This window comes from Megascapheus bottae, chromosome 22 (genome assembly GCF_031878675.1).
Source record: "Megascapheus bottae isolate mThoBot1 chromosome 22, mThoBot2.hap1, whole genome shotgun sequence".
NCBI classification, from domain to species: Eukaryota; Metazoa; Chordata; class Mammalia; order Rodentia; family Geomyidae; genus Megascapheus; species Megascapheus bottae.
The window spans coordinates 16,199,285-16,213,244 of NC_143530.1; the positions used below are offsets into that span (position 1 = coordinate 16,199,285).

The following is a 13,960-nucleotide window of genomic DNA, read 5'->3' on the forward strand; positions in this document are numbered from 1 at the left end:
AGGAGAAACAACTCATGGAGACTAAGTTTAGCTGAAATTCTGTGCTTAACTTCAGTTCTGCTCATTTAATCGAAGATGCTAAGATTCGGTGGTTGGGGTACTTGAGAATGTACATATTTGTATTAAGGTGGGAAGCATCTGTGTATAAAGACTGTTACATATTCTCCTTCAAGAGTAAGTCATGTTTATTGATTTAGAAACTTAAGAGATTATTTTAATGCTTCTGGATCTCAACTTCAGGCTGAGAGTGTGCTTGCCTAGCATGCATGAAGTCCCAGGTTTGATTCCTCAGTATCACATACACAGAAAAAAAACTGCAATTGGTGCTGCAGTTCAAGTGTTAAAGAGTATTTAAGCCTTGAGAAATACCCACCGCCAGTGCCCAAGCCCTGAGTTCAAGCCCAAGACTGGTAAAATAAAAAACATTCAACTTCGACGGCAGTATTTTTTCAACAGATGTAAAAGAGGCATTCACAGTCTAGTTAAGTTTGGGGAGGTGGGGGGATTATCCAGGCCTTAAAAAATGAAAGAACAGTAAATCAAGCAAATATTATTTTGTAGTTATCTCCAGTTGCACTAGCAGAATCCATCACCCATCACATTTTCCATAGCAATTTCAGAAGCATATATTTGGTAATAATGTTTACATACGGCTGGGAGTTTGGCCTAGTGGTAGAGTGCTTGCCTAGCATGCACCCGAAGACCAGGTTCGGTTCCTTGGTACCACATACATAGAAAAAAAGCCAGAAATGGTGTTGAGGGTCAAGTGGTAGAGCTCTAACCTTGAGAAAATCCAAGGAGAGTGCTCAGACCCTGAGCTCAAGCCCACTACTGGCAAAAAAAAAAAAAAAAAAATACATATACCTTAGTCAAACTAATCAAACTTCAGATAACGTTTTGAGAGATGGGAGTGTCAGTCTTAAAAGCACACTGACAAAAATGACTAGAAGGGGTCTCTCTCAAATAATCCTCTTCAGTTAGCTTTAGTAAATTAAGTAAGCAAAATATTCCCTAGTGCCTTGAAATCGAATTTGCTAGTAGCCTGAAATTAAATTACCCCTTATCCTGAAACTTTGAAAACACTGCCATTTTCCTAATGCACTAAAAAAACCAAAATGACTTGAACAATTAAAAAAAAAATTTTTTTTTTAAAAGAGTGTATGTGTGTGTTTGTGGGGGGTGGAATTTGATGGATGGTGTAGTTTGGAAGCGAAACTTATCTTTAAAAGCAAACAGCAAAGTGCAAACGCTGCTACACACACACACACACACACACACACACACACACACACACACACACACACACTCACACTTCGACCATGTCAAGAGTTGGACAAAAGGTAGGGTGAGGGCAGTTCCCTGATACCACGAACAAGGCCGACAACAAAATAACAGCAGAACACGTCTGGCTGTGGAGAGGGCGAATCCCACCCAGGATCCCCTCGTGGAAAGTTTAGGGACACAGACTCCGCCTGCGCGGGCCCCGAGGGCGGCCCCGCGGCGTGACCGCGGAGCCGTGGGTCGGGGACGCGCGCCCCGCCGCAGGCCGCCTCTCCCCGGACCCCTCAGGCCTGTCCGCGGCGGCGGCCTCATCCGGCCACAAAGCGACCCCCTCCGTCCAGCGCGGAGTCCGGCCGTACTCACCGCGAATCCCAGGGGCCGAAGGGGCTGGGAAAGGCCGTCAGCAGCCGGTGGCCAGAGCCCGGGGAAGAGCGGGGCTGGGAGGACCGCACGCAGGACGGCACCTGGACCAGGGGCCCCCCAGCCACCAAGTTCCAAACCCACGGAGGTGCAGCACCGGCCAGCACGCATTTTGCCCCAAAGGCACTTCCGGAAGCTCTCTAGGAATCCAGGAGGTCTGAGAGCTCTATGGTCGGCCGGAGGAAGGCACGCTGGCACCGCGCTCCTTTCGGGCACTACTGGGTGCCGGGCAGGATGGCTGTCCGGGGTCTTGGACGCCCGGAGGAGCACGAAGATCTCCGCGTCTCCGGCCAGGGTCCCGCGGGCGCGGGCAGATGAGGGTAACGCCCTCTCCTTCCAGCACAGATCTGCGGGTGTGCAGAGGCCCCGGCTGGGAACTGGAGGGAGCACTTCATAGATCTTCCTCCTAGACACCTTTTATAAATGTGTCCAGGTCTCTCTCCATTGTCGACTGAAAGTTTAAGGAATTCCTGCTAATCGTGTTGTAGAGTTCTGTGAATGCCCTGTCACACCTAGGAATTGTACACCTTGCACTATACATTGTTGAAAACGTTGTAATTGAAAATATATTCTTTGTGTCTTTACATCCGGCACAGGCTTCGAATGTGTCAGTGCAGTGGCTCATTGCTATATTCCTAAGTACTTGGGCTGGCTCTGAAAAATTCATAAGACCCATCTCAGTGGGAAAGGCTGAATGTAGTGATGTACCAATTATTTATTTCAACTACTTTGAGATGCATAAATAGAATGGGGGCTCAGGTCAACTAAGGCAAAAAAACAAAATCAATCCCATATCTTAAAACCAGGGCCAAAAAGGGCTTGAGGCCTAGCTGAATCCGTAGAATATCTGCTTAGCAAGCTCCAAGTACTGGCCCACTTTGTTTTTCCTCCCCAAAATGTCAGTAGAGTTCTAGTCTGTCAGTCAGCAGAGAGGTTTTGAGGAATACCAAAAAAACTTCAAAGCAAAACTAAGATGACTCTGGACCCTTGCAATAGAACAAGAAAAAGGGGAAAAAATAAAGATGGGCAGCAATAATTAGGAATGAACTATAGTGAAGTTCTTTACCCCAAAGAAAGTGGATTTCATTTTTGGAATGCAGAGGTCCATAGCTTGTTTGTGGTCCCCTGCTCACTCCCTTTAAAAGAAGTCCTGCCTGTTATGTAAACATCATAGAATGTGATAATTTCTAAATGATATAGGTTGAAAGACATGATTTACAAAGATGAAATATGGAAATAAAAGAGACCAGCAGACTCAGCAGAGTTCTTTGAAATGTTATTCTCCATTAACACATTTTTCATCCTGGCTTCTAATTACCTCAAATCTGTGATGCGATTGCCAAGAGCCTTGAGGTAGGTCTCTAAGGATCTCAGATATAGTTATACCCAAGTAGACTCTGCTGCCAAAGTTTTTAATGATGGTTGAAGCTTTGATCACATTAAAGTAACATATAAAGTCTCTACTTTCAGCTTTCTAGTAGAGTTTATTGGTTATGTGAATTCTCTGATGTCTAATAAGAGCTGAACTTACACGGAAGGGCCTTCCACACTCATCACACTCATAGGGTTTTTCACCAGTGTGGATTCTCTGATGCTGAATAAGACCTGTACGCCCACTGAACTCCTTCCCACATTCTTTACATTTATATGGTTTTACACCAGTGTGTACTCGATGGTGTCCGATGAGATGTGAACGTTGAATGAAAGCTTTCCCACATTCATCACATTTATAGGGCTTTTCACCAGTGTGAGTTCTCCTGTGTTTACTAAGGTCTGAGCTGTGACTGAAACTTTTCCCGCATTCATCACAGTTATATCGTCTTTTTTCCTTCTGTTGCCATTCTAACTTCTCCTCATTTTCAATCAAACTTTTGGATTCAGGATGATAAGGAATATCTTTGACAAGTCTGTTGTTTATCTCCTCAAGGAATTCCATATCTTTGCACATATCTTTGTGTGATGATACCTTATCCTCAGTCTTAGTTTTATTACCTGTAACAAATAGTACATAGATAAGTTTTGGTCTGTTTGTGAAGCAACAAAAAAACAGATAAACAATATAAATGTATTACAAAACAAGCTGAGAACTGGTGGCTCACACCTGTAACCTTAGCTACTCAGGAAGCTGAGATCTGAGAATTGTGGTTCAAAGCCCAGGTAGGAAAGTCCATGAAACTCTTATCTACACTTTAACAGCAAGTGATGCTGTGGCTCAATGTGGTAGAGTGCTAGCCTTGAGCAATCAAGCACAGGGACAGTGCCCAGGCTCTAAGTTCAAGCCCCCAAAGCCATAACACATATAACATGATTTGGTACCATCATAATGTACAGTCACAATAATAAAAAAAAAACAAGCAAACAAAAAGAGAACAAGCGAGGGTAATAGCATTAGTATAGATTATTTGAAAGTACATTTTTTTTTTTTTGCCAGTCCTGGGCTTGAGCTCAGGGCCTGAGCACTGTCCTTGGACTTTCTCAAGTCTAGAACTCTACCACTTGAGCCTCAGAACCACTTCTGGCTTTTTTCTATGTATGTGGTACCGAGGAATTGAACCCAGGTCTTCATGTATGCTAGGCAAGCATTCTACCACTAGACAAAACTCCTGGCCTGAGAGTACATTTTTGAGAGAGATGTGAGACATATAACCTATCTACTAGTGATCCCTCCTGGCCACATCCCCTCCAGCATCTGTTGATATTAGTTTTCTTTATCCTGGCCATTCTAACTGGAGTGAGGTGGAATCTTAGAGTTGTTTTGATTTGCATTTCTTTTATGGCCAGAGCATTTCTTCATGTGTCTATAGGCCATTTTTGTTTCTTCTTCAGAGAAGACTCTCTTTAAGTCTTTGGCCCATCTTTTAATGGGATGGTTGTTACTTTGGAGATTAGTTTTGGAGTGATTCAATTTTTTGAGCTGCTGATATATTTTAGATATGAGGCCTTTGTCTGTTGTATGGTTGGTGAAGATCTTCTCCCATTCTGTAGGCTTCCTAATTAATTTACTAGCTATGTCCTTTGCCATACAAAAGCTCTGCAGTTTAATTCAGTCCCACTTATCCAGGCTTTCTCTGATTTGTTGTGATTCTTGGTCCTTATTAACAAAGTTTCGACCTGTGCCAAGGAGGCCTAGTGTATCTCCTATTCCTTCTTGTAAAGTTTTCAGTGTGTCGGCTTTTACCTCCAGGTCTTTGATCCATTTGGAGTTAATTCTAGTGCAGGGTGACAAAGAAGGATCCAACTTTAGTTTTCTGCAGGTGCTTAACCAGTTCTTCCAGCACCACTTGTTGAAGAGGCTGTCTTTCTTCCATTCTATTTTTTTGGCTCCCTTATCAAAGATTAGGTGGCCATAGGTCTGTGGGTTAATAGCTGGATCCACAGTTCTATTCCATTGGTCTTCAGGCCTGTTCCTGTGCCAGTACCAAGCTGTTTTGATAATTATAGCTCTGTAATAGAGTCTAAAGTTTGGTATTGAAATTCCTCCTGTGCCATTCTTTCTGCTGAGGAATGTTTTTGCTATACGGGGTCTTTTATTATTCCATATGAAATTTTGGATTGCCTCTTCTATTTCTTTAAAGAATGATATTGGGATATTGATGGGTATTGCGTTGAATTTGTAGATAGCCCTTGCAAGATTGTCATTTTCATGATATTGATTCTTCCAATCCAGGAGCATGGGAGGTTTTTCCATTTCCTCAGTTCTGCTTTAATTTCCTTTTTCGGGGTTTTAAAGTTTTCATCCTTCTAGAATTAACTCCAAATGGATCAAAGACCTCGAGGTAAACGCTGACACACTGAAAATTTTACAAGAAGGAATAGGAGATACACTAGGTCTCCTTGGCACAGGTTGAAACTTTCTTAATAAGGATCAAGAATCACAACAAATCAGAGAAAGTCTGGATAAGTGGGACTGAATTAAACTGCAGAGCTTTTGTATGGCAAAGGACATAGCTAGTAAATTAATTAGGAAGCCTACAGAATGGGAGAAGATCTTCACCAACCATACAACAGACAAAGGCCTCATATCTAAAATATATCAGCAGCTCAAAAAATTGAATCACTCCAAAACTAATCTCCAAAGTAACAACCATCCAATTAAAAGATGGGCCAAAGACTTAAAGAGAGACTTCTCTGAAGAAGAAATAAGAATGGCCTATAGACACATGAAGAGATGCTTGACATCTCTGGCCATAAAAGAAATGCAAATCAAAACAACTCTAAGATTCCACCTCACTCCAGACAGAATGACCAGGATCAAGAAAACTAATATCAACAGATGCTGGAGGGGATGTGGCCAGGAAGGATCACTACTGCACTGTTGGTGGGAGTGCAAACTTGTTCAACCACTATGGAAAGCAGTATGGCAGTGCCTCAAAAGACTAAACATAGAGCTCCCCTATGACCCAGCAGTTCCACTACTAGGCATTTTTCCCAATCATACAGAAACAAGGACATACTAAATCCACTAGCACAACAATGTTCATTGCAGCACTATTTACCATAGCAAAGATATGAAACCAACCTAGATGTCCCTCAGTTGATGAGTGGATCAACAAAATGTGGTATTTGTACACAATGGAATTCTATGCTGCTGTCAGAAAGAATGACTTCGCCTCATTTGTTAGGAAATGGAAAGACTTGGAACATAGGCTCAATGGTTTCCTTCATTTGTCATAATCAGTAGAAACCTTGGGCTCTCATAGCAGAGATTTGCAATAGAGCAAAACCTAGATACATAATGCCATATAGTATGAGGCTAAATGAAAGGACCTCTAGGATATAGAAACAAAAGCCATATAATGAATGATTGTTGTCCTTAATGTACTATGTTATCTCTCATCTCTTTTTGCTGTCTGTTGGTTATTACATATTGTTACAGTATCTCACTTTGTTATCTGATATATTGGATATATTTATATTTGGTTATTTGAAATTGGATAGGGAAGGGGGGAAAACAAGATGAGGGGTGGGGGTGGGAGGAAAGGAAATGGGGACCAAGACATGAGAAAGGATATTGATGTATGTGAATTAATGCACCTTCTATCTGGCAAATATCATGTAACCCTTCTATTAATTACAATAAAAAATATATGAAAAAAAACCTATCTAGTAAAGAAGGATACCCTCTTCTTGAATGAAGGTCATTACTACATAGAGCCCCTAGACATTTGGCTGTAGCAGAACTGTGAGACAAAATAAATGTTTTTTCTTAACATTCATAGCCTGTGGTACTGTGTGATTAGAAACAAAATGAATATACCATCTTATCTTCATCATGATCACAAAATGTAGTTTCTTACCATTTTCCGATTCTTGTTTCAGTGAAGTCTTTGAATTGGGCTGGCTAGTCAGTGACTCATGTGGCTTTTCCAAGGCAACCAATTTGTCCACGAACATATCCTTGCTTTCTGAATTGGCTGGGATCTGAGAACCAAGGGATATGATTGGGCATGTCAGAGGTTGTGGGAACCAAGAGAGCTTTAGATAAAAGATCCATAGAAGCCTCTGCTAGGGATCTGGGCATAGAAAAGGCGGCAGATTTTGATTGAATTTTATATTGTAATGATTAGATGACAGCTTAATCCATATGGTTCAGGACATTGGTCCCCATCCCAATGATCTTAGAGGGGTAGAAGATCACAGACCTGGGATTTGGAAGGTACTTGAGAAATCATCTGGCCTAGCAAAGGGAGATTTCTTCTATACCCATGTTATCCAAAATGGTAGCTAAAGCAAAATGTTATTTATTATTCAAAATGTAGCTAGTATAAACAGGAGTAAGCTAAGTGTAAGATACATCTCCTCTCATTTTCAGTCAAGTCTTTGAAATCAGGATGATATTCTTATATCTCTAGTAAGAATAGAATAATCCTGGGATAATTAGAAAATTTACAAACATAGCATACACATGTACTATATATAGTGTATATATATATATACTAGTGTGTATATATGTATATACACTGTACACACTGTACACACACACTTGAATCCTCATGAATACAGTTATGGGAAGGCAGATACAAAGGTACAATTAACCTTATTTAGATTACTTATGGAGTAAGCCAATTTATTTATAGTCACATTAGGAAAGATTTCATTTCCCTCATATATGCTACGGCCCTACCCTTGAACCACAGCCCCACTTTCTATTTTCTAGTGATTAATTGGAGATAAGAGTCTCATGGCTTTGTATTGCCCGGGCTGACTTTGAACCTTGATCCTCAGATCTCAGCCTGGTTAGTAGCTAGGATTACAGGTGTGAGCCACTGGGCCTGGCTCTCTTCTCTTTACTAAGCCGAATTTTAGTTATTTGATACGGACAGTCATGTCTCTCCTTAAACCTTATTTTTCCTCTAGGTTATACATATCAAATACCTTCAGTAATTTCTTTCACATGTCTTATGTTTCATTTTGGTCCACATACCCTGATCACTCCCAGCTAAGATCACCCCCTCACACCTGCTTTCCTGGCTCTTCTCTTTGCAGATCCTCCAGCATGGTCACTGCTTCCTCTCCCGTCTCTGGATGGTGGACCTGAACCCATGCTCGAAGGTCCCTAGGAAGAATGCTCAGGAATTGTTCCAGCACCAGCAGGTCTAAGATCTGCTCCTTGGTGTGGCATTCTGGCCTCAACCACTGACTGCAAAGCTCCCTGAGCTGAATAAGAACTTCCCGAGGTCCAGATGCATCTTGATAGCAGAGCTTCCTGAAGTGCTGCCTGAAGAGTTCCCTCCGATAAGGACTATACTTCTGTGACACAGAGTCCTGTCCCCAGTGACAGGTCTCTACATTCACTCTAAAACGTCTTTTTCGTCCTTCAGGTTCCACAGCTACAGCCATTCTGGGTTGTTCAGGTTAATCCTCCCTCTGCGATCTTGCCTGTAAGACACTCCTAAAGCATAGAAAGTTGTTACTATACAGAAAGGGTGAAATCTGTTGCAAAAGAAGCCCTCACTTAATGAAGCCAAGCCAGTAGAATTGAATCCCAGAAAAACCCAGTCGTATATGAAGCTGTATAAGAGAACAGTGGGGCAGGGACATGAATCTGTGTTCTACTGTATCATGTAGAAGTTCCTTTTCTAGGCTAGCATTCAGATCTATCTCACTTGGTTGAGGTATAGATTAAATGACAAAAGCAATGCGAGGAATCTGGCTTGTCAGCTGCCTCGGGTAAGTACAGCACTGAACACACTAACTGTTCACTTGGTTAAAAGGCTCTTCAGCCTTCCCTACCCCACGATGCACAGGTCCCCTTAAGGCCGTCCCAGGCTTTCCAGGAAAGTCGGCCCCAGTTCTACTCTTCTGTAGATCTGTTGCCCAGGGGGGTCAGCATTGCAGGGTTACACTGTCCACAGCAGGAGGGTGTGGGGTGGGGAGAAACACTCACCTTGCAAGTGGGGAGGAACAGGTGAGACAGCCAGCGTCCCCAACAGCAGCCCTGAACAAAGGCTACACTCAAGGAGACCAATTGGAGCCCAGCGGCGGCCTCGCAGGCACTTCCGGGCCGCTCTAGGAGCCCAGGCCTCGGTGGCGGCCCTTTGGCTGTTTGCCTTGCTTCCCCGTGGCGGACCAAATGACTGTCCCTTTAAGAAAATCTCCCACCCGTCTCCAGATTTTTTTTTTTGTTATTATTAAACAAGTAATTTAAGCCATGCATCTGCATAAGCTTATTAAAAAGAAACATCCCCACGTGTCCAGTTTTGACAAATTCCAACGTTTCTCTGGACAGATTCTTTCACAGATTGATTGCACAAATGTGTGTGACCTTCGTTTTATGCCGTGACACAAATCACAGCGTTTCCTCAGTTGGCCTGCTTTCCCTCCTACCAAATGCTCTGGTATGTAAAGGATGTCCTGGATCTTGCAAAAACGCAACAACTGTATAGTATTCAGTTGTGAATTATGGGCCATAATTTAAGAACTACCCCAGTAATGTTGCTTACCATTTTCAAATACTATTGCCAAAAATCACTGTCAACGTGCATGACACGTGTGAGGATATATTAGTCCTTATTAGAATGACTGGATTATAAAGTGAGGGCATTTGAATTTTGTTAGTGTCAGGTCATCCATCTTGAAGCCATTGGCTATGTTCTTGTCTACCCATATTGTCAACACTATGCTGTATTTTGATGATCAGTCATATGATGAAGATAATCAGTAATATGATGAGCGAAAAATACTGTCTTGATTGTGTACACTCTCTTTCCTTTCCTCCCACAAATACTGATTATTCACATTCTATGCCATGCCCTGTTCTGGAAGCTAGAACTAGTTTGTGTGTGCTTGTGTGTGTGTGCTAAGGAGAAAATAAAGGAAACAGGCATTTTGGTGTGAGATTGAAATGATGCAAAAAGAATAGATTGCTCACGGAGGATCTCACAAATAAACTGAGCAAATATTGAAGGACCTAAAGGAATGGGACATTACACGTAAATATAGTTCAGGGAGAGGAAGAACCAACACAGTCAAGAGTGGAGTTTGTTAACAGTTTACAGCATTTTATGTCAAGTAAGGAAATACAGTATAGATGATATATTTAGAAAAAGTACATTTTTTCAGAACTGTAGGGAACAATATATAACCAGTTAAAGAAAACAAGAATTCCAAATCAAGTCATAAGGACACAGGCTTTCAATTCGGATGCAATTCTGCTACTTTATAGTTAATTCTATGCATATTACCAACTCAATAACTATATAGGTTTAATAAACGATTCTTCGTAGGTAAACACAAAGATTATATAAATACAGACTTCAATATAAATCTTATTTTTTCCATAAAAGAATGAAGACAGGAAATAGTAAATGCATATAGTAGGAATAAATACAAAACATTAGGATGAAAATGACTATGCACCCTTTATTCACTTTATTTAGATTAATGTATTCAAATTTCTATGTAGATACCATGCTTCTTCTTTCCTACATGTCTTCTTCTGTGGTTTTGAATATTCTCATAGGTCCCATGCAAAGCTCAATCATGTTCAAGACTGAAATTATGTGTTTTCTTTTTCTTGCAATTCTATTTGACCACTGACATGCATACCAGTATCTGCTCCCTTTGATCTTATGTTACACTTACATTTGAACTGTTCATAAAATAATGACATTATTCTTTAGTATTTTTCATGTACAACACTATAATTACCTATATTTATTGACTGTAATAGGAGGACTGTAGTATATATGAATGTCAGTCTGGACTGTGGGAGATGTCTTCATGATACATTTAATTGATGATCCTATATTTTATAGTGGCTTTTCAGTGACATCAGTAAAAATGTGAAAATGCATAAGAACTGTGATTATGTCACTTTGCAATTGACAATTCAAATAATGATCTCATTAGGTTTTCTCTTTAGTTGAATTCCTTTCAATCCAGGTAAGTCATTAGGAAAATGTTTTTCTCTGGCCCAGAGTTTTTCTTAAGGCTCTCTTCAGCTCGTTGTTCCTTAGACTATAAATGAAGGGATTTAGCACGGGGGCTACAATCATGAAAATTACTGATGCAGCCGAGTCTTTTTCAGTTGAATGGTTGGATGAAGGGCTCATATAGACCCCTGTGATTGCTCCATAGAAAAGAATAACCAAGGCGAGGTGAGATCCGCAGGTGGAAAAGGCCTTGAGTTTTCCTTGGGCAGAAGGTATTTTGATCACAGCAGAGACAATTCGACTGTAAGATACCAGGATACACAATGAAGGGCCTACAAAAATCAGCCCCACCACAACGAGAATCATCAGCTGATTAAGGCTGGTATCTGAACAGGAGAGAAGGAGGAGAGAGTTGGCATCACAAAAGAAGTGGTGGATGGTATTGTCAGAGCAGAAGTGCAGACAGGCCATCATTAGAGTATGTAAGAGAGGGTTCAAAGTGGCAATGACCCAAGGTACAGCCACCAGAGAGGCACAATGACCCTGGGTCATAATGGTGGAGTAATGCAAAGCGTGACAGATGGCTACGTAACGGTCATAGGCCATCACTGTGAGAAGAAAATTGTCCATGTTGGCAAACATCATACAAAAGTACATCTGAGTAAGGCATCCAGAATAGGAGATCGACTGTGTCTGGGTTTGAATGTTCAGTAGCATTTTGGGGACTGTAGCTGATGGAAGACAGAGGTCTACCAGGGACAGATTGGCAAGAAAGAAGTACATGGGTGTATGGAGGTGATGGTTTGAGCCAATGGCCAACAAGATGAGCAAGTTTCCAAACATCCCTGTTAAGTAGATACACAAAAAAGTTGCAAAGAGGAGTGCCTGCTGCCCTGGCCAATTTGAGAAGCCCAGGAGGAGAAATTCAGATACATTTGTTTGATTTTTCTTTTCCATTGCTTGCATCTGCATAAAGACCCAGAGAGTGGAATTAAAGTTTGCTTGATTAAAAAAAAAATCTCTTAGTAGTTTTGTGTGTTCACCTAGTCTTAGTCCTATTTACCAAATAGTCTTTCTTCACCATCCCATCTTCTCTCTGGCTCTCTCTGCCAATACTCACCAAGCCTTAAGTATTTCCTTTTACTTCATCAATTGTCTACATCTATCCTCGTTTACTGGAAACTCTACTTACCTCAGATTTCTATAAGATCTATACTTTTTTTTCTTCTTTTGTGCCCGTCCTGGAACTTGAATTCTGGAAATAGGTGTTTTCCCTGAGCTTTATTTTTGCTCAAGGCTAGTGCTCTACCACTTGAGACAGAGTTCTACTTCTGGATATTTTGTTAGTTAATTGAAGATAATAATTTCATGGACTTTCCCAAACTGGCTTCCAAACTGCAATCCTCAGATCTCTACCTCCTGAGTATCTAGGATTACAGTTGTGAGCCACTGCTTCCTAACAATGCTCCCCCGCTCCTCCTCTTACTCCTCCTCCTCCTTCTCCTCCTCTTTGTCCTTCTTAATATAGGTTGGGGTGAGTTCATGCCCACTGGCATGATTTTTTTTCTAAAATATTTCTTTTTTATTTTCAACCATGCTAACCATACTAATCACTTTACTTTTTGGTATGATTCTGTTAAAGATTTTATATAACTACTGAAACAATTTATAGGGAATGAATAAAGAGATTATTGTAAGAAAATTGTGGAAGGAGAAAGTCTTTTCAATACTTTTTTAGGACAATAAAGAAGCAATATAGGCTCCTGGGAATAGTTTTTATTTAGAATCATGAATGTTTATTGACCTCTTTGTTTGCACTCAACTGGTGACATTGGTGATAGAAGTAGATTAACATAGTTTACTTTGCATTTTTTTGCTGTTGGAAATGTGGTAAAACCATGAGAAGCATAAGAACCCACAGAGGAAACTAAAATTATATTACAAAATTGTAAATTTTTCACCAGGCTAGAAAAAATGTAAAAGGAAAAGTTACTGCTTTCAAGTACACTATGCCATACTACATAAATGTTTCTACTTTCTTAGTCTTTACAACATTTTCGTAACGTGTATCAAGCATTTTTCTCATGATACAGACACTGAGTTTTGGCATAATCCTTGTCTGAAATAAGATTTCTGTTTTTGTGATGCTGGAGATTGAACCAGGCTAGGCAATATCATTGAGTCCCACCTTCGGATGGAAGATTATTTGATTTGAAATCTAGCCTACTTTTCACTAAGCATTTGAGATAGCTGGTGCTCATTATTTGAATAACAGATCCACAGTGGGCTATTAGGCCACAGTTGGCTATTAGGCACCTACTATATATATAGATAGATAGATATATAGATATACACATATATATATACATATATATATACGTATATATGCATATGACTGTTGATCTTGGGTACAGCTTGAAGTTGTCTTATCTAAGGAAAGACAGACTTTCTTCTCATTTCTTTTTCTTTTTCTTTTCTTTTTTTTTTTTGCCAGTCCTGGGCTTGAGCTCAGGGCCTAAGCACTGTCCTTGGACTTTCTCAAGGCTAGAGCTCTACAACTTGAGCCTCAGCACCATTTCTGGCTTTTTTCTATGTATGTGGTACCGAGGAATTGAACCTGGGTCTTCGTGCATGCTAGGCAAGCACTCTACCATTAGGCCAAACTCCCGGCCCCCCTTCTCATTTCTTTTAACATGTTCTTCCCCCATTGCACTTACCAGGTGCTTATATCAGGACTTCTTGGGCAAGAAACTTAGCTTCTAAGTCTCACTCAGAGGCAATATTAGGGTAATATAAAAATTGGGAGAAATTTCCTCTTTCCCCAGAATGTATAAGATTGAGGAAAAGGATGATTCTGAAGCAGGCTATATATACCTGGTGCCATG

The 13,960-nt window shown here is 40.8% G+C and overlaps 2 protein-coding genes across 2 annotated transcripts; both read right to left on the reverse strand.

The window, feature by feature from the left end:
• Positions 1–2,988: 2,988 nt before the first annotated feature.
• Zscan16 (zinc finger and SCAN domain containing 16) lies at positions 2,989–9,174 on the reverse strand. The gene is made up of 4 exons (XM_090356190.1): positions 9,089–9,174; positions 8,161–8,593; positions 6,999–7,122; positions 2,989–3,693 (listed from the first exon to the last, which is right to left on the reverse strand). Exons 2-4 carry the CDS (start codon positions 8,539–8,541, stop codon positions 3,176–3,178), a joined length of 1,023 nt encoding a protein of 340 aa, XP_090212316.1. The 5' UTR covers positions 8,542–8,593; positions 9,089–9,174; the 3' UTR covers positions 2,989–3,175.
• A 1,919-nt stretch (positions 9,175–11,093) lies between these two features.
• On the reverse strand, positions 11,094–12,056 carry LOC150048131 (putative olfactory receptor 1F12P). Its single transcript, XM_090356235.1, has one exon. The coding sequence runs from the start codon at positions 12,045–12,047 to the stop codon at positions 11,094–11,096; it is 954 nt and encodes a 317-aa protein (XP_090212361.1). The 5' UTR covers positions 12,048–12,056.
• Positions 12,057–13,960: the final 1,904 nt, after the last annotated feature.